The sequence below is a fragment of the Phyllobates terribilis genome, unplaced genomic scaffold (genome assembly GCF_046119375.1).
Source record: "Phyllobates terribilis strain yellow unplaced genomic scaffold, ASM4611937v1 Scaffold_8__6_contigs__length_399053987, whole genome shotgun sequence".
In the NCBI taxonomy this organism is placed as follows: Eukaryota; Metazoa; Chordata; class Amphibia; order Anura; family Dendrobatidae; genus Phyllobates; species Phyllobates terribilis.
Window position 1 is genome coordinate 361777224 of NW_027362768.1, and position 21360 is coordinate 361798583.

General features: G+C 48.0%; 1 protein-coding gene across 2 annotated transcripts in view; it reads right to left on the minus strand.

Moving 5' to 3' along the window:
- Positions 1-1584: 1584 nt before the first annotated feature.
- SHQ1 (SHQ1, H/ACA ribonucleoprotein assembly factor) overlaps positions 1585-21360 on the minus strand; it is a 68633-nt gene continuing 48857 nt past the window's right edge. Inside the window, exons 12-13 of one of the 2 annotated variants that reach the window (XM_073644764.1) lie at positions 3986-4612; positions 1585-2142 (exon numbers count right to left, since the gene is read on the minus strand). In XM_073644764.1, the coding sequence (XP_073500865.1) occupies positions 2115-2142; positions 3986-4612 (655 nt within the window). In that variant the 3' untranslated portion in view covers positions 1585-2114. Of the gene's footprint in view, positions 2143-3906; positions 4613-21360 lie in introns of those variants that run through there. The other variant, XM_073644765.1, reaches the window with a different exon arrangement.

Here is a 21360-nt window from a genome sequence, read left to right on the forward strand (position 1 = left end):
GAAGAATGTATTTTTTTTTTTATTGTTGGGCAGTTCCCATAATCTTGGATAGATGGGACCTGATTATCAGCTACTGGACAAGAAGGGGGATGTGTAAGGCTCAGTTCACACAGGTGTCGTAGGATCCGTTCATATCCATGCGCCACATCCATTGGAATCAGGAAGTCGGTGAACATAAATTTTTTATATATATTCTCTAAAATTGACATGAAAAAAGCGGATTTTACCTAATTCAGCGTGAAATCCCCCCCGGCTGGTAGAGATTGGTAACTGTTACAATATAAATGGAAATTGGGTTATGGGGAATTGCCCGTGCTGGGTGTGAGCGATTGTCCGCCATCTCCGGGAGCGGACCCCCGCGGGGTTTTACAATGACCTGCTATTTGCAGTCACAGCTGGGATTCTGTTCTTTAGAGGAGAGTGGTGTAAAGTGAGATAGTTCTGCGCCGAGGGCCTGTGTGCACGGAGCCCGATCTCCACCGACAGAAACAAATCTCCCGAGAGCGCCGCCGGTCAATAATCTGCCGCAACAGACAAAATGGCCAGCGAAGACGACCAATTCTGGCTGAAATGGCCCGAAACTGATTGTATCTTTTTAATAGGACCCTTCTTTGTGAATGGTGCTGGAGGAGATAAGCGGCAGCTGCGAACATCTGGCGCCGCTCATCTCCAAGACACAAATCATAAAAAAAAAAGTTGCCCGTGAAATCTTTCATTGTTTGATAATCAGACACTTAGGAAAGATCAACATCAAACAGCACAAATATAAAATGACTTTTACCAGCTCTTAAAGGGGCTGTCCATTTTTCTTCTTAAAGGATCCAAACGCCTTTTACGTTTTATTTTTTTAAATTATTTATTAAAAATACATTTAATAATTTAATACATTAATAAATGTATTTAATTTAATAGTTATATAATTTATTTCATTAAATTAGCTTAATTTATTTAAATAATTTAATAAAGTATTTATTAAAATAAATTAAACAAATAAAATTAGATACATTTATTATATTTATTAAATAAATTAAGTATTTACTAAAAAATATTTTTGCAACTGGGTTTGGTTAGAAATTTTGCACTCATTCTAGACTTCTATTTCTGAGTTCTTCTGCGTGGTCGTATGACCACAGCAAAGTTCAGTTTAACCCTGATGTGGTCTAAAGGTGATAAATTAGCACAGAGGAGTTCAGAAAAACACTGGATAAAAATAGTGGCATCATCTCTCACTGACGGATTCTCAGCTCATTTTGCAGCCTGTAAACACCAAAATGGTGCAAAAGTTTTAATGGGAAAAAGGATTTGTAACGCAAAAATACCTTCATTTGCGTAAAATAAAAAATGTGGGCAAATTTTTTAACTTAAAACGTAGGCATATTGGTTTAAAAGTTTTCTTTTATTAAAATGCTTTCACTGATTGGCTTTTTACAGTCAGGGACCTGAAGAGTTGAGCAGAGGGGAAAAAAAAAACTGCTCATCAGAATGAGCTCACTGACTGATTCTTAGTTAACTCATTCAGCAGCCAGCAATGTGAAAAAAAAGGAAACAAAGGAGACTGTAAAAGCTGATGGATGCAAAATATGCAATGGTTTATCCACTTTGTAGGGTACGTCCGGAGGGGAAGATCACGCTTGCATGGAAGTGAATGCAGGGAGCGGCGCATGCTCATTTTGCCGTGATAAATGTGACATTTAGGGCATTTCCAGTGGATATACTATGAATGTCCGGCGCGAAAATATTCCTAAGACAGAAAACAACGCGCCTGAATAAATGGGAAAGTTCCAGAATTGGTCACGGATAATCTCCCGACCACACAGGCGTCCGTTCTCTGCAGCGCGCGTTGTTGATCGCACCCCCCCTCCGGCTTATCTTGTGTTGCAGCTCCGCCGCTTATCTTGAGGACGAATGGCCTGCGCGCACGACTCAAGCAGCGCGAGCATTTATCTCTCTGACATGTGTGTCCCTGTTTGTTTTCTCCAGCCTTGAGACATCAGCTCAATCTTCTGACATTATTTAAGAAGTGTCTGCCGGCGCGGCTCCGCTCCCCTCCGTCGCTTCCTAAGGTATTAATCAATTTGTTTGGTGCGTTTATCACTTAGTGCAATAAATCCGCACTAATCAATGTCTATCGCCGACAGAAATCTGCAGGAAGAAAAAAAAAAAAAAACATTCTGGAAAAACCTGGAGAGAAGCATCAGAAAGAAGAGCAATCGCCTTTTAATCCTATTTGTTCACGCGCCGTCCTCCACACTTCTGGTGTCAAAGCCAATAGAAAGGCCGTCAATAAAATGGATTATTTCCAGAGGAGGCATATTTTACCATGGACGACTTTCTCCTCCGAGAATTTCCTGCCAGAGAATCAACGAGCGGAAGAACGAACGAGATCACAATGACAGTCCAATAATCCGGCACTATTCAGAGAGTGGCCAGGCAGCACTGTGCTAGGCTACTGGAGTAGCAGCTTTCCCACCCAGAGCCCATGCCAAACCGTGGACACGTCTCACCACCGGGACAGAAGCCCAAAGCATGGCAGTAACGTGACCGAGGGCAAGAGAGGGCGCCAGCGCGACCAAGGTAAGGTGCCAAGGTGACAGAGCGCGGATGAGGGCGCCAGCACGACAGAGGGCGCCAGCGCGACAGAGCGGGGGAGGGCGCCAGAGGGCAGGGGAGGGCGCAAGCGTGACAGAGGGCAGGGGAGGGCGCAAGCGCGACAGAGGGCGGGGGAGGGCGCCAGAGCGACAGAGGGCAGGGGAGGGCGCCAGAGCGACAGAGGGCAGGGGAGGGCGCCAGAGGGCACCAGCGCGACAGAGGGCGCCAGAGGGCACCAGCGCGACAGAGGGCGCCAGCGCGACAGAGGGTGGGGGAGGGTGCCAGAGGGCAGGGGAGGGCGCGAGCGCGACAGAGGGTGGGGGAGGGTGCCAGAGGGCGGGGGAGGGCGCCAGTGCGACAGAGGGCAGGGGAGGGTGACAGATGGCAGGGGAGGGCGCCAGCGCGACAGAGGGCTGGGGAGGGTGCCAGAGGGCAGGGGAGGGTGCCAGAGCGACAGAGGGTAGGGGAGGGCGTCAGCACGACAGAGGGTGAGGGAATATGCCAGAGGGCGAAGGGAGGAAGCCAGAGCAAGAGGGCGAGGGAGGGCAACAGAGGAAGGACCCCAGTGCGCCCAAGGAAGGATGCCAGAGCAACACAGGGCACCAGTGCGAGAGATGGACCAGCGCAAGAGGAGGAAAATGAGAAGGGAAAAAAAAGAGCAAATGGTAGAGAGAGAACTAACTAGAGAGTAAATCTGCATTTACACTGAAAGATTATCGTGATTATCATTCTTATGATCGCTCGTTTCACGATTATCTTGCTGTGTACACCGACTGCCCATCACCCAATGGACGAGCAAAACACTCGTTAATCGAGTGAAATTATCATAGTTCTCGGCGGTGCATTATAAGGTGAAAACAGAACTTGAACCGCCAAGAGCCGTGACGGCCGGTGTGAAGTGATCCATTACAGATCTCTCATTGCGCATCGTCTACTGCGATCTGCCTGTGTAATCAGGTTATTACACGGACGCCAATCAGTAAAAGTTTAAGATGTGCGGTTGTCGTGTCGTATCGTCGGTCGGTCAGTGTAAAGGAATCCCAGGTGGGAGAGAGAGCAAACAAAGGAGATTAAAGAACGAGAGAAAAAAAGACAGACAAAGGGAGAATGAAAGGGAGAAATAAAAAAAAAAAAGAAAAAGAGAAAAAAAAATGAGACAAAGGGAGAACAGATGAGAACGAAAGAAAAGATGTAAGAAAAAGAGTGAAGAATTGTGTGTATGAAGTGATGAGCGCTGGCCGGGATCAGAGGACATCAGACATTATAGCGCAATCCTATAAGCCACATCTCACACCCGGCACAGATGACGCTGTAGTATCAGATCCGAGGCTTTTATATCTTGGAACTAGAAATATTTACAGAATAAATCCGGAGCGTCCATGACAGGAGAGATTACCCCACAGACAGCAGTTTATCACAACCCTCGTCCTCCGCCGATTCCCCAATGTGGAGGCGATCCATCATCCTTGGAGCCTCCTCTGCGATCTCCCAGGTGTGCTGCGCTGTTTTGCCGCTCGACACGTGCCGCTGCGCTCTGTCTGCTGCGTTCTGGTCTTGGGACTTGTCAGGGGTAACGGTGGCAGTGTGGTGATGCCTTATGGGACTCACTTCTTGCACCTTCTCCTCCGTGCACATCGCTGCTTGTGAAGAAGCAGATGTGAGGTCGGGCTGGGTGAGGTCCTGGAGGTTCTCATCGTCTTCTATAACCTGTATGAGCGGAGCAGCCGGCTCCCCCTGGAGCGTTGCAGACGAGTCCCGTAATCCCATTTCCTCGCTGCCGCCGCTCTCGTCCTCTTCGTCTGATGAGCTGTATTCTGTCTCTGATGAGTCAGAGCCGCTCGATGCTTCGGATGTAATGAGTGCTGCCGGCTGCCGGGGAGCGTGGTCTGACGCCTGCAGCAGTTTTTCTTCCTCTTGAACCAAAGTGGCGGCTTCCTCCAGCTCCTCCAGCTCCAAGCCCAGCTCTGCCTTGGAGATGCTCGTTGCTTGCAGGCAATCTGATAAATCAGCCAATTTCTTAGATCTAGGCAAGTACAACAAATGGAAAAGAAAATGTCAAAACTAAAAAAATGCAAAACCACTTTTACATGGATGATTACAAGTTCCTTGAGATGAACTTTTGCTGTTTAGTTACCAGAAATCCAAATACATAATAATTCACACTGCCTGTAGCCACCACTAGGGGGAGCCTGATGAGCTTAGTGCAGACAGTGTTATTATGGAGATCAATGTATCATCTGTATGCAATGAGCTCCCCCTAATGGTGACTACAGAATGTCAGAGTTTTATCATAGAAGTGTATGCAGGGGATTTGGAGCTATGTAACGACAAAACCGAGCTCCAGCCACCATCAAGACATATTAAGGAATGATTAAGTGTCGAATTTTGGATCTATTCCTGTGAACCTATCCGTGCTGGGACCATCTTCTCTATAGATTTTCATGGGGTCTTAGCTGACCGGCCTTCATGACATGTACAAGATATCCTTGTGCTGCTGACAATATGCAAATGGTATCTCAAAGCACCGGCAAATAGTCAAAGTAACAGCATTAAAATGGAAAGGTATCAGTCGGCACTCATTACAGGCAGATATTACTGCATCGCTCTCGGCAGCACATTTCCTGCTTAAACAGGACTATGTGCTGCCGAGAACATAACATTCTATGCACACAGGACAATTGTGTTATCGATCGTCCTGTGTGCATGAAAGTGCGACTGAACTGTCTAAACAGGATATTAAATGACTGCCAATCGGGTGGCCGGCGGCCAAGTCAATCAGGTGGCCGGCGGCCAAGTCAATCGGGTGGCCAACTCAATCGGGTGGCCGGAGGCCAAATCAATCAGGTGGCCTGCAGCCGATCCACGCTCATTTAGCATTTGGCCAATGTAGGTGCCTCCTCATCTTGCCCAGCTGCTGTTATTAAACACTTTTTTCTTCACTGCAATCTCCCAGCAGCTTTACAAAATAAAATGCGAGTGCCATATCGTAAAATGTAATTTTTGCCACGCCACTGGTGTCTGGTCTTGGAGCTCGGAGAAAATATTAGGGCGAGTTCATAAAACTCGGAAAAGACTCATCCTTGCTTCCCCTAATGCTTCCATTCCATAGCTGTGCAGGGCGGGCAGTAGCCGGCAGGTGATCGTGCAGGGCGGGCAGTAACTGTGCAGGTGGCCGTGCAGGGCAGGCAGTAACCGCGCAGGGTGGGCAGTAACCGTGCAGGTGGCCGTGCAGGGCAGGCAGTAACCGCGCAGGGTGGGCAGTAACCGGCAGGTGGTCGTGCAGGGCAGACAGTAACCGTGCAGGGCGGGTAGTAACCGTGCAGGGCGGGCAGTAACCGGCAGGTGGCCGTGCAGGGCGGGCAGTAACAGCGCAGGGCGGGCAGTAACCAGCAGGTGGCCGTGCAGGGCAGGCAGTAACCGCGCAGGGCGGGCAGTAACCGTGCAGGTGGCCGTGCAGGGCAGGCAGTAACAGTGCAGGGCGGGTAGTAACCGGCAGGTGGCCGTGCAGGGCGGGCAGTAACAGCGCAGGGCGGGCAGTAACCGGCAGGTGGCCGTGCAGTAACCGTGCAGGGCGGGCAGTAACCGTGCAGGTGGCCGTGCAGGGCGGGCAGTAACCGGCAGGTGGCCGTGCAGGGTGGGCAGTAACCACGCAGGGCGGGCAGTAACCGGCAGGTGGCCGTGCAGTAACCGTGCAGGGCGGGCAGTAACCGTGCAGGTGGCCGTAAAGGGCGGGCAGTAACCGGCAGGTGGCCGTGCAGGGCGGGCAGTAACCACGCAGGGCGGGCAGTAACCGGCAGGTGGCCGTGCAGTAACCGGCAGGTGGCCGTGCAGGGCGGGCAGTAACCGTGCAGGTGGCAGTGCAGGGCGGGCAGTAACCGGCAGGTGGCCGTGCAGGGCGGGCAGTAACCGGCAGGTGGCCGTGCAGGGCGGGCAGTAACCACGCAGGACGGGCAGTAACCGGCAGGTGGCCGTGCAGTAACCGGCAGGTGGCCGTGCAGGGCGGGCAGTAACTGTGCAGGTGGCGGTGCAGGGCGGGCAGTAACCAGCAGGTGGCCGTGCAGTAACCGGCAGGTGGCCGTGCAGGGCGGGCAGTAACCATGCAGGGTGGGCAGTAACCGGCAGGTGGCCGTGCAGTAACCGCGCAGGGTGGGCAGTAACCGTGCAGGGAGGGCAGTAACCGTGCAGGTGGCCGTGCAGGGCGGGCAGTAACCGGCAGGTGGCCGTGCAGGGCGGGCAGTAACCGTGCAGTAACCGGCAGGTGGCCGTGCAGGGCGGGCAGTAACCGCGCAGGGCGGGCAGTAACCGGCAGGTGGCCGTGCAGGGCGGGCAGGAAACGGCAGGTGGCCGTGCAGGGAGTCACAGGAGTTTGGCCCGAATTGTGCGCTCCCTCATGCTGCAAGCAGAGGCAACATCAGCGCAGCACAGGGACAGTAAAGATGGTCGGATCCATTGCTCTGGCTAGCTTCAGAGCAGTGCTAACAAGCTAGCTCTACTGTAAAAAGCTTGTAAGCGCTGCACTCTGCCTAGCAGATCAGCCACAAATTTAAAAAAAAAAAAATCGCTCCATTCTTGAGAACAGAGTGAATTTGGCCAATAATAGACAATGTAAATGAAAAGTTTACAGATAAATTTTCAGCAGGCAAAGCTGCAGTGCAAAGCATGGGGGAAAAAAAAAACAGCAACCTGAGCAGAGGCAGGATGCTAGATTTCACACAGGTCCCACTTTTGTATGATTCAATGTTAACCACACATACCACGGAGGGGTAAAAGTGACCTTTACTGACTGTGGGGGGTTCTGACTGCGGGTTCCCCCTGGACTTTTTCCAGACTCGGCGCCTCTTGGCGTGTCGCCCCCGGCTTGTTCAGAGCTCTGGCGTGGGATTATCAGCGTCCTGTCAAGCTGATACGTCATGTCCTAAGCTGCACTCTTCCCTCTCAGCGAGCGCAGGGATCTGTTTGCAGTTATAACCAGCTGGATGCATCAGGCAATCACAGGCGGCCGCTCCTCGGGGAGAGCGGAGGGGGGAACCAGGTTTAATCCCACTTCCCTCTCATTCCAATCCTGTGACATTAGTGGAAATGGAATAAAAATGAACTCGGAGAGGGGAAGAAAACAAACAGCGCGCAGCCCCGGGGCCGACATTAACTGCAGGAATCTTTAACCTTCTCCCGACTGGAAGACACACACAAGACAACTGGCGAAGGATCAGAGGGCGCAGCTGCCGGACCCCTCGGGGGCTGATCCACCTGACCCTTAGCTCCAGCACGGAGGTACAAGAAAATTTGCCCCTTTGCACCGTATGGACTTTCACAGGCGCAATTTCTTCTTTCACATTGCTGGCTGCAGAATGAGCTATCTGAGAATCCACCGGTGAGCTCGATCTGATGGAAATTTAGTAACGCTCTGGCGGTCCACAGGCAGGTAGTGTAACAAATCCGCATGCGAAGATATCGACATCTGGTCATTTCTTCAATTATTTATTCAGGAGATGAAGTCCAAGATTTTAAAAAAAGTTGTTTTTTTTTTTCAAGAAACAGCGCCAACCTTATGCTTTTGGTCGTGGCTGGTAGTGCAGTCAATTAATAGGGTGGATAAGCAATCCCTGACAGACCAAAACTATAGCGGTCCGGTTTTTCTTTTTTTTTTTTTTTTTTTTTTTTGCAACAAGGTAATTCTATTTTTTCTTTATATACATTTTTTATTGGAGGATAAAAATTATTTATGTAGTTGGTTTTCATTCAAAGTTTTGCACTGTTGGCTATGGTGTCGTGCTGACTATTGCTGGCTGCAGAAGAGTTAACTGAGAACTCACCAGTGAGCTCATTCTAATGGTCCGACGAGGAGTTTTATTCCTGTATATTTTGGGAGCAGATTTATGACCGCAATGAATTTCAGCTCAATTTTGATGTGGTCTTGTAATCATAAATCAGCACAGAGAAGTTCCGAAAAAGACAGAAAAAAAAAAAGGAAGAAACTCACAAAAATGCCCCCATTCTGCGAAAGGAAAAAATAAAAACTCTTGCAATGTGTTTTTTTTTTGATGATCGTATTGTGACTTTGACGTTGCAGATACAAAATAGCAGAGAAATCAGGTCCAGCTGTTGCCGGCCGTACCCAAACGCTCGGCTGGCGGGCAGCCATCGCTCACGACGCCCCCATTATCAGGCTGGAACGTGGTTGACTTCAATAGGGAGAGATGGATCAGCAACTGCCGGAGGTCTCAGGCACCGCTCATCTCCCAGGAGACGGGACACTGGGGGTCCCTGCCTGACACCCCCCCCCCCTGCATCGTGTGCCGAATATGGACACTGGAGCAAATAGGAAAAAGAATGACATCAGCGAGTTTTTGGAGTCTGGGAAGAAACCCTCAAGAAGCTGGAAAGAGAAAGACAAGTGTGCCGGCCCGCCAGCACCGGCGATAGAAATTCTTATCTAGGGTGTGAAGATCAAAAATGATTTTCCTTTTCTTTATCTCGCTCACGGTGTGCTAAGGGCCGGGATCTGGGTATAAAGTCAAGGAAGGACTCCATCGATCAGGCTGCAGAGGAATCAGAAGTCCGGACGGGTCCGTGAGCCGGACACCGATACAACGCGCTGATCGGACCCTTCACATGGGCCTATAAGAGCTGTATGGAAAGAAAGATCAGTGATACATTGGTTTGGTCGCCGTTCAGTCTGCATGTTGTCGACCGCACACCCCGCTTACATTCTGCCCACGGCAGTGATATTTGGGGGCCGCGTAAAATATCCACCTTCGAATGAGTGCGTTGTTCGCAGATCACAGCCATGATTACACGGGTCGATGATCGGACGCGAACATTCCTACACTCAGACGATTATCGTCTGCTGCAAAAGTGCCCAAGTCATCCAGCTTTATCCTATTCAGCCTTAAAAGGAAAATATCATCACGAAATGATCATCAGGAAGTCAGCTTGGGTTATATGTATTTCAATATTTGATCATTTTTATCTTTTTTCAATTTTCACTATATAGATATGTATATCTATATCAGGGACTGATAATTAACACCTCTATATACAGTAGATAACACAGGATCCACCATTCACAATAGGTGATGTCACAGCTCACCTCCTCCTCGTGTACAATGACTGATAACACCTCTATATACAGTAGATAACACAGGATCCACTATTCACAATAGGAGATGTCACAGCTCACCTCCTCCTGTACAATATGACTGCTTTTCACTTCAGGGTGAGGACTAGTGTTGAGCATTCCGATACTGAAATATCGGGTATCGGCCGATATTCACTGTATCGGAATTCCGATACTTAATTCCGATACTTTTATAATATCGAATACCGGAATCGGAAGTTCCCATAATGCCTGCGCTCTGCAGTGTCTGTGAAGGATGACAAGCTGGATGGCAGCGCTCAGCTGCGATCCAGCTTGTCATCAGAATGCCATCCCAGCGTGGGAGAATTCTCCTGATTGTTTAAAAGCCGGCGGGCGGTAAAAAGCCGCCGGCTTTTAAACAATCACACAGCCCCATACTGCTTCCCCGCAGCCTCCCACCCCGATCCTCCGCTCCCCTCGCCACCTCCAATCCCAATCGTAAATTAGGACCGGGCGGGGAGCGCAGCACCAAGGAGCGAAGGACCCGGGCGGGGAAGCCGGCAGTGAAAAGACTTCACCGCCGGCTTTCCCGTTCTGTGCTGCGCTTTCCCGCCGGTTATTTCAAATGAACAGCTGAGGTATCAGGTGATGCCGATCAGCTGTTCATTTGAAGTAGCCGCGGTGCCCTCAGAGGGTTCATGTGAGTTCATGCTTGACTGCATGAACTCACATGAACTTTCCCACGGCCGCACAGGTCAGCCTCACCTCCCAGACCCGTCATGATTAGTGTGTGCGGGGTGTGTGTGTGCGGGGTGTGTGTGTGTGCGGGGTGTGTGTGTGTGTGCGGGGTGTGTGTGCGGGGTGTCTGTGCGTGCAGGCAGACATAGGCCGATGTGACACTACTACTCCCATCGGCCTATGTCTGTCCCCCGTCCACTCGTGCCAGCAGGATCAGCTCGATGGGAGCAGTAGTTCCCATCAGCCTGATCCTGCTATATAAATTGCCCTACTGTGTCCCCAATAAATGTTAGATACATGTCATTGGTGGCCAGTGGTTACCTACAATAAATTAGTTTATACATTACCTGTCCCCGCCGATCGTCACCTAAAATAAAGTAAAAAATAAAAAACTACACCTATACTCACCTAGACACCTAATTCCCCGAAGCCATCGATCTCCTGTAATAAAATATAAAATAATAAACCACAACCTTATCCTTACCCCTCCGTAGCAGTCCACGAGTGTCCCACGAAGATCTCCAGTTCAGAGCAGCCACATAGAATGTGACCGCTCTGAACCGCTGCCGCCGCTAGAATGACGGGGCCGTAAGGGTTCACCAGAGTTAAGGCAGCGCTGCTCCGGTTAGCTGCTTTACGGCACTGCTGTATCGTGAGAAATTCCCACGGTACAGCACTGCCGTAAAGGAGGTCTCCGGAGCTGCGCTGCCTGAATGCACTCCGGTGACCTCAGTCAGTGGCTCCCGCTGCCGGGAGCGGACGTGTTCCCGGCAGTGTGAGCTTACAGCAGCCATGACAGCTGTCACCATCTCCAGATGTGACAGCTGTGCATGGGAGATCAGCGCAGGAACGTGGACAGGTAACTATTTTTTTTTAGTAAACTAAGAATTAAATAAAATGGTGTTTTATTTCAAATAAATTATTTTTTTCTGGGTGTAGTGTGTTTTTTCTTTTTAACACTTTGTAGGTTAGTAATGGGGGTGTCTTATAGACACCCATCAATACTAACCTGGGCTTCATGGCAGCTGGCGCTGACATGAACCCCACCACTATTACCCCCTGCCACCGCACCAGGGCAGCGTGGAAGAGCGAGGCTAAGTGCCAGAATTGGCGCATCCTATGGATGCGCCATTTCTGGGGCGGCTGACGGCTGGTGTTTCTAGCCTGGGAGGGGGCCAATATTCATGGCACCCTTCCTGAGCTATTAATATCAGCCCCCAGCTGTCTGCCTAGCCTTTGCTAGCTATTAAAATAGGGGGGACCCCACGTCATTTTTTTTGGGGGGGTCCCCCATTTTAATAGCTAGTAAAGGCTAGGTATTCAGCTGGGGGCTGATATTAGTAGCCTGGGAAGCTCCGTGGGTTTTACCCCCTTCCCAGGCTTCAAACATCTGCCCCAGCCGTCTGCTTAACCTCCGCTAGAGACTAAAATTATGGGGGATCCCACGCCATTTTTTTTTAAAATAAATCCTTTATTTTAACACTAAATGACATTTGAGGACTTAATAAAGATGCAGTCCCTAAATTATTATTTATTTTTTAATAAATTTTTCCCAAAACTTTTGACGTGGGCTTCGCCATATTTTTGTATGCCAGCCAGGTACAGCATCCAGCTTCTATGAACGCGCCATTTTCCGGGGCGGCCGCGGACTGCAATTTTCAGCGGGGGGCAGAAAGCTTGGGCCTCCCTGCGCTGCAGATTCCATCCCCCAGCTGCCTAGTTGTACCTGGCTGGACACAAAAATAGGGAGAAGCCCCACGTTTTTTTTTTTTTAATTATTTCATGAAATTCATGGAATAATTAAGAAAAAAAGGGCTTCCCTATATTGTTGTGTCTGGCCAGGTACAAATAGGCAGCTGGTGGTTGGGGGCAGCCCGTTCCTGCCTGCTGTACCTGGCTGGACACAAATATAGTGTGAAGCCCCACGTCAATTTTTTTTTAATTATTTCAGGAAATTCATGAAATAATTAAAAAAAAAATTATGTGGGGCTTCGCCCTATATTTGTGTCCAGTCAGGTACAGCAGGCAGGAACGGGCTGCCCCCAACCACCAGCTGCCTATTTGTACCTGGCCGGACACAACAATATAGGGAAGCCCTTTTTTTCTTAATTATTCCATGAATTTCATGAAATAATTAAAAAAAAATTGACGTGGGGCTTCGCACTATATTTGTGTCCAGCCAGGTACAGCAGGCAGGAACGGGCTGCCCCCAACCACCAGCTGCCTATTTGTACCTGGTTGGACACAACAATATAGGGAAGCCCTTTTTTTCTTAATTATTTCATGAATTTCATGAAATAATTAAAAAAAAAAAATACGTGAAGCTTCTCCCTATTTTTGTGTCCAGCCAGGTACAACTAGGCAGCTGGGGGATGGAATCTGCAGCGCAGGGAGCCCAAGCTTTCTCCCCCCCCCCCCCCGCTGAAAATTGCAGTCCGCAGCCACCCCGGAAAATGGCGCGTTCATAGAAGCTGGATGCTGTACCTGGCTGGCATACAAAAATATGGCGAAGCCCACGTCAAAAGTTTTGGGAAAAATTAATTAAAAAATAAATAATAATTTAGGGACTGCATCTTTATTAACTCCTCAAATGTCATTTAGTGTTAAAATAAAGGATTTATTTTAAAAAAAATTGACGTGGGGCTTCGCCCTATATTTGTGTCCAGCCAGGTACAGCAGGCAGGAATGGGCTGCCCCCAACCACCAGCTGCCTATTTGTACCTGGTTGGACACAACAATATAGGGAAGCCCTTTTTTTCTTAATTATTCCATGAATTTCATGAAATAATTAAAAAAAAAAATGCTTGGGGCTTCGCCCTATTTTTGTGTCCAGCCAGATACAACTATGCAGCTGGGGGCTGGAATCCGCAGCGCAGGGAGACCCAAGCTTTCTGGGCCACCCCCGCTGCAAATTGCAGTCCGCAGCCGCCCCAGAAAATGGCGCGTTCATTGAAGCGCCATCTTCTGGCGCTGTACCCAACTCATCCAGGGCCCTGGTGCGGTGGCTCACTGGGTAATAAAGGGGTTAAGGCCAGCTTGGTATTATCAGCTGGCCCTAAGCCCAAAATTCATGGGGTCACGCCAATATTAGACATGACCACCATGAATTTCTAGTAAAGTATTTAAAAAAACACAACACCCAGAAAAAAGTCCTTTAATTGAAATAAACACACAATTCTTTATTGTTCTAAATTAAACCATACTTACCATCACGCCCATTCCAGCTGAAGCCAACGATCTCCTGCAATAAAAGTAAAATAATAAAGCAACCTCATCCTTACCTTTCCATGGCTCCCACGACAGCTTCAGCTCTGCTACATCGAGATGACAGGCTGGACCGCAGCAGAACGCTGCCATCCATCCTGTCATCCCGCAGACACTGAGAAGCACAGGCATGCTTGTGCTCCTCAATGTCTGGCTGTGACGGCATAAAGATGAGCCGAGGTCATGTCCAATGAACTCAGCTCACCTCATGTACGTCACTGACAGCGTGGGAAAATTCTCCTGCACTCAGCACTTCAGCGTGAGAATTTTCCCACACTGTCAGTGACGTGCATGAGGTGAGCTGAGTTCATTGGACATGACCTCACCTCATGTATGTCACTGACAGCGTGGGAGAATTCTCACGCTGAAGCGCTGAGTGCAGGAGAACTTTCCCACGCTGTCAGTGACGTGCATGAGGTGAGCTGAGTTCATTGGACATGAACTCGGCTCATCTGGATGACGTCACAGAGAGACACTGAGGAGCGCAAGCATGCCTGCGCTTCTCAGTGTCCGCGGGATGACAGGCTGGATGGCAGCTTTCTGCTGCGGTCCATCCTGTCATCTCGATGTAGCAGAGCTGGAGCTGTCCTGGGAACCATGGAAAGGTAAGGATGATGTTGCTTTATTATTTTTCTTTTATTGCAGGAGATCGTTGGCTTCAGCTGGAATGGGCGTGATGGTAAGTATGGTTTAATTTAGAACAATAAAGGATTGTGTCTTTATTTCAATTAAAGGACTTTATTCTGGGTGTTTGTGTTTTCTTTTAACTTTGACTATGGGGTTAGTAATGGGGGTGTCTTATAGACGCCTCTCCATTACTAACCTGGGCTTGATGTCAGCTGGCATTATAAGCTGACATCAACCCCAACCCTATTACCCCCTGCCACCGCACCAGGGCAGCGTGGAAGAGCGAGGCTAAGTGCCAGAATTGGCGCATCCTATGGATGCGCCATTTCTGGGGCGGCTGACGGCTGGTGTTTCTAGCCTGGGAGGGGGCCAATATTCATGGCACCCTTCCTGGGCTATTAATATCAGCCCCCAGCTGTCTGCCTAGCCTGTGCTAGCTATTAAATTAGGGGGGACCCCACGTTATTTTTTTGGGGGGGTTCCCCCATTTTAATAGCTAGTAAAGGCTAGGTATTCAGCTGGGGGCTGATATTAGTAGCCTGGGAAGCTCCGTGGGTATTACCCCCTTCCCAGGCTTCAAACATTTGCCCCAGCTGTCTGCTTAACCTCCGCTAGAGCCTAAAATTAAGGGGAACCCCACGCCAATTTTTTTTTAAATAAATCCTTTATTTTAACACTAAATGACAAGTACAGTAATCAACACTGTCACTGTACTTCATATATATGTGACTGACATGTTTCTATCTATCTAATCTATGTGTGATTCTCTATTCTTTCTGTTCTAAATTCTCGGGTACAGATGCTGAATTGCCGGCCGGCTTTCTTAAAGAGACGGTGCATGAAAACACTATTATTTTTTTAAATAAATCCTTTACACTAAATGACAAGTACAGTAAGCAACACTGTCACTGTACTTCATATATATGTGACTGACATGTTTCTATCTATCTAATCTATGTGTGATGCTCTATTCTTTCTGTTATAAATTGTCGGGTACAGATGCTGAATTGCCGGCCGGCTTTCTTAAAGAGACGGTGCATGAAAACACTATTATTTTTTTAAATAAATCCTTTACACTAAATGACAAGTACAGTAAGCAACACTGTCACTGTACTTCATATATATGTGACTGACATGTTTCTATCTATCTAATCTATGTGTGAAGCTCTATTCTTTCTGTTGTAAATTGTCGGGTACCGGTGTATGCCGCTGATGAATTGCCGGCTTTTCATGTCATTCTACATTATTCTTAGTTGTTTTACTTCATGTAGAATTAACCTACAAGGAAAGAAAGGGTTTATTTTCATTCCGATATTTGTGTCCCATTGACTTGCATTGGTTTCCGGTATCGGAATCGGCGATATCCGATACTTTTTGGGTATCGGCCCGATCCAATCCGATACGATATTTCCTGATATCGGAAGGTATCGCTCAACACTAGTGAGGACACTTCCAGGGGGCACCAGTGACAATATGTGATTTTACAACTAATTGACAGTTTATAAAGTGGTTGTTGTAGGTTGAGCAGTTTAGCTGTGCCCGTTCTGTGTGGCATACCCTTATTCCCGATCTACATTTACATTGTGCCCATAACTGGTGCAGGAAATGAACACATTTTTACTGCTCAACAGAGACCATTACAAGTTGCCACGTGCCATTATTGCCCTTTACTTTGTTGCGATTTTCAGCAGAATTCTGGTTAGTTTCCCTCTGTAAAATCCCCGCCTCGTCCCCCTTCCCACAATCGGCTCCGTCCTCCGCCTGGATCCCCAGTGCGGCCGCTCGTCGTCTGCTGCTGTCATGTCGCTGCCAGGCTCAGGATTCTGATCAGAGAATTGTTTTCGGTGTCTGTTATAATTACCGGCGTCTGTGATGTCGCACAATGAAAATGCAGCATTTCGCCAATCAATGCCCTGGGACTGCCAAGTGGCTGCGGATGAGGCGAAAACACAAAAAGTCTGACTGCGACACAAGCAGGAAAAACCGGGAACAGAGAGCAACAGAGGCCAGCGCCGAAGAGCAGGTGCCTGCCCCGGCCTCACAAAAACTCGGCAACACTGTCTTGGAGGAAACCAGCACCAATTCTGCCATCAAAGGAGGACAGAAACATAAATGCAATAATCCATTTATATAAGAACATGGCAGGCGATCCCATACATTATATATGCAGTACCAAGGTAATGCCGTGTATACGCCGCGATAAGGAGAGTACAGGAAAGACAGCGAGGGAGTGAGCCGGCTTATTCTAGCTAGCAGTAAGGTGGTTGGATCAGGAACCTATAGAAAATAAATAGGATAATGGCCAGTTCTACATAGGCGGAATAAGGGCCCATTACGGTGCCCAAATCACAGCTACAAATCCCAGTCCAACCCTAAATCTAATGACCCAAAATAACACAATGTGAAGAACGTTACGATGAAGTGATGTCCTTATGCACTATTCAGCCACAACATTACATCCTTCTGCCCAATATTGTGATTGGCCCCTATGTGCCACCAAAACCGTTCCACCGAGACCTGGACACCAGAAGTCCTGTAAATCTGCCCTGTGGTGTCCGGTACGAGACGCTGGTTGCCTCCATGGATTGGATCCATTTTCCAGCACATCCTTCAGATGATTGATGGCATTGAGATCTTGGAATTTGGAGACAAGTCATCACTTGCTCTTCGTCAGAGGTATCAGGGGCGTTATCCTAAAAGAGGCGCTGCCATTAAAGAATCTTGCCGCCATGATGGGGCACATGGTCTGTATAATGGTTAGGTTTTTGATAGGCGTCTCATCCACATGATGCCAGGGCGTAAAGTCTCTCAGGAGCACATCGCCTCCGCCGGTTCGTCTTCTTCCTATAGTGAGTCCTGGTGCTCTCTCTTCTCCAGGTAAGAGCACACTCATCCAGCCATCCACATGATGGAAGAAGGTGGCCTGGTCTCATGAATCACGTTTTCTTTTCCATTTCTTCATGGTCCAGTTTCGATTTTCACGTACCCAGTGTAGGACCTTTCAGAGTGGCAGACAGAGTGGTAGGACCTTTCAGAATGGTGTAGATAGTGGTAGGACCTTAGAGAGGGGCGGACATAGCGGTAGGACCTTTCAGAGGGGCGGACATGGCGGTAGGACCTTTCAGAGGGGCGGACATGGCGGTAGGACCTTTCAGAGTGGCGGCCAGGGCGGTAGGACCTTTCAGAGTGGCGGCCAGGGCGGTAGGACCTTTCAGAGTGGCGGCCAGGGCGGTAGGACCTTTCAGAGTGGCGGCCAGGGCGGTAGGACCTTTCAGAGTGGCGGCCAGGGCGGTAGGACCTTTCAGAATGGTGGAGATAGTGGTAGGACCTTAGAGAGGGGCGGACATAGCGGTAGGACCTTTCAGAGGCAGACAAAGGTGTCAGCTAGAGCATTGTCCTGGTCTTAGGAGCCCCTCACCGTATGTCTGGTTCCCAGCCGTCCAGGCCACTGGACCTGCCGATTTGGAGATGCTGACCCGGTTGTTTAGCCTTTACTATCTGGCCCTCGTAGTTGCCCACTTTTCCCGCTTTCAACATATCAACGTTAAGAACCACCTAACCCCATAATGCCTGATATCTCCCACCCCAGACAGGAGCAGTCATCAGGGAAGCAATTCTTCTTACTTCACCTGTGAAATCCTCACCTTTGGCGTAAACTGATCTGTGCGAAGGAAGGTGGAAACATCTGCCATATTTACCAAGGCTCGGTGCCAGCCATTCAGGAGCCCCATATGCCCTGCCATGTGCTGACTCTTACTCTGCAAACACAGATTAATCATCCAGTAAAGAGAACTTCAGCGACTTTCTATTACAGTCTTTTCTTATCACCATTTTTAGTAACTCTGCTTGCCTTCAGCGAATTAAATATTCCATTGACTGTATCACCTGTGAGTGATATTACTAAGAAGTGGAAGAAACCGCAGCAACTCAGCCACGAAGTGGAGACCCCATAACGTTACAGAGCGGGGGGGCCCGAGGAGCAGAGGGCAGAAAAGTCACCACCGCTCTGCTGACCCCATAACTGCAGAGTCCAAACCTCCTCTGGTATTAACATCAGCACAAACACTGTGCCCCTGCCGGGAGCTTCATGCAGCCGTACATCACCAAGCACAATGCCCAGAGTCGGATGCAGTGGTGTAAAGAGGGAACACTCGGCCATATAGTCTTCCTATTGTTCAGCAGCTTTCTCCACATCCCACCTTGCTGAAAATGATATAGCTGATGTCCCTAATGGGTTAATCCATTCTCATAATTCTTCTATTAGATGGGTACATCCTGTTTGTGTCCCCCATATGTTGTCGTAGCCCTGTAAACCAAAGACGACTTCCTGCAGCTACGGATCTTGTGTAAATCTTAGAAAAAAAAAAAAAAACAACACATTTTCATTTCCTCTGCAGCAGCCCCTCAGTAACCTCCGAGGCGCGGCACTGACAGCGGAGCAATCAACACATAATGTAATAGACAAGTCCCGGGAGGACGCGGCGGAGGTGCAGAATCTCTCGGCTGAGTGGCTTTTAAAGAGCTTCATCTCTTCTTTCCCGGGAGGATAATCATTTAATATGTCACAAAACTTTGTGCTTGGCAATTTAATAGGATTTTTTGGGTGGGATCTCTCTGATTATAGGAGAACGACCTGATCGCTCCACCCACTGATGATAATAAAAAAAACAAAAACCTCCGATATCTATTTTTTTTATTTTTTTTTTTTACATTGTACGGATCTTTTTTTTTTTCGAACCCATAGCTCCAAACCACAGTGATAAAATTCTGGCAGTCTCACCACTAGGGGGAGCTCACTGTATTGTGCTCTATTATGGAGTTCTATCCGTGAACAGTAAGCTCCCCCTAGTGGTGGCTGCAAGCGGTGAGAATTTTATCAATTGACTCCATAGGTGGTGCCGACTCTCCGCAAAAAGCAATTATAGAGGAAAAGATAGGTTGGGTTTCTTTAATCTCAACATGCCCGCTCCTTTTGATCTTTTGCTCGGCAGCTGCTTACTCGCCTCTTTATTGATGACACGTGTACGCTCGGCCGAGCATGCATGTGTATGTGGGAGGGGGGTCAGGAGTCCTAGAAGTTGGCTAAACCAACATCTAGGAAATGTATGCCCAGTGGAGAAGATGCAGACCATAATGAGAAACCTTATTGGCTATGCTTAAAGGGGCTATCCATATCAATTTTCTAAAGATCATTACATTTTTGAGTGGGTTTCCCCTTTAACGAGTACATTTTCTCTCTGGATTCTTGCCTGGTTGGCTGAGTTTTGTGTTCGGACTCAGACAACTCCCCGGGCTGCTCCCTCTCCCCTCTCACAGCACAGCATAACTCTCATAGTTAGGCAAAGGAGGAAAAAATGTAATATAATCCTCGCCCTTTCCTACAATACGAGTCTCATGCGTAGAAGGACAAAATATAACATGATCCCCAGCCACTTTAACAACATAAGTCTTACCTGGACACAGAGGGAGAGATACTGCAGCTGCATCCCCCTCCTCTCCCTCCTCCAATGTCTATTATTTACTTTAAGAAGAAAGTAAACTTTAATCATTTCTGAGGAGGTTTCTGAACATTTGCAAACAGTCTTGCCGGAAGGGAAAGGGAAACGACAGGCACATAAGGAGGTGAAAAAAATGTCGCTTTTTCAGAACAGGACAAATTATAATATTTTCTTCCATTATCAGTAAATGAATGCGGAGGAGGATTCTGGAGCTCAGCGGACAGCGTCGGGTTCTTCCAGGGATCACGGAGGGTTATTCTTTTCAGAAACACATCCTATATCATAACGGGGCCGTTCTGGGAGAAATCTCTGCCATAATGGGATGCAGTTGTTCCTGCGTCGGCCATTTAATCTGTATTTAATGAGGTTAGGTGAGGACAGTGCGAGGTACATGTGCAACCAATTTGCAATTCTGAATGGTACCTTTCACTCAAGACAGAAAAATATTTTTCCTTCTTTTTAAAATAAAATAAAAATAATAATCACAACCTCCTCGATAAATTACTGCAATTATTTAACGAAGAAAAAAAATAAACACAAAAAAGGGGAGAAAAATGCATATTTTGGAAAATGTAAATGAAATATCAGTCGGCGACTATTCGTTTTGCAAAATAAAAATGGAAACAGTTAATATCTTTCTTTTCTTGGCATAAAACCAGGTTAATATTAAGGGGGTGCAAATAATTCTTGACCTATTGCTGTAATCTCTTTGAAACGCCTGGAAACCATCAGCAAGCTGACATTGATGGATCTGGATTAATCGCTCTAAAGCTCATATGTTATAGTCAAAATGAAATTAAAGGGGGCTTCCACAACTTTAAAGGGGGCTGTACTGGATGGGAAGCCATGATCTCATGGTGCTTCTGTCACAGGACTGTTGCAGTGGTCAGGTGGCAAGAGAAATATCCGACAACAAGCTGTTCTAGTCACTTGACCGCTGCAGCCAATCACTGGCCACAGTGGTCCTGGGAAAGTAGAACAGTGACTTCATGGCTTTCAGCCTGATGCACATCACTGGAGCAGATTGTGTTGGAGCCACAGGGGTGATTACAAGCGAGTATATTTCAATTTGATATTTTTATCCCATCCATAACACCTGTACTGTTTGTAGTATGGATGGACTGCCCCTTTAAAACTGGTGACCTCAGATTTGGGGGGGGTCCAACTCCTGCCACTGATCAGCTGATCGCAGGCGCCATGCTGCACCAAGTGTCTAGTGGCCGTAAACGGTACTGCAAGTGAATAGGAGAGCGCTTGCAGTACCACTCACGGCCACTACAGAGCGAACGGCGCTGTGACATTTCTGCTACACAGCACAACGTCAATCAGATGATTTTAAAGATAAGGCACCAATATGAAATTCCCTGAAAAATTATTTTAAGCCAAAGCCGATTGCACAAAACTGCAAACAACATGCTTGCTGATGGTTTTCAGGTATTTTTTTCTAGAAAAATAAGAAAGAAAAAAAAAAAAAGTACTGCATAAAAGTAAGGAGTTTTCTACGCTTCGCTAAGTTAAGGCTAATCAGAAAAGTGGAGGATGGGGGTGATGTCATTTAATCTTAAC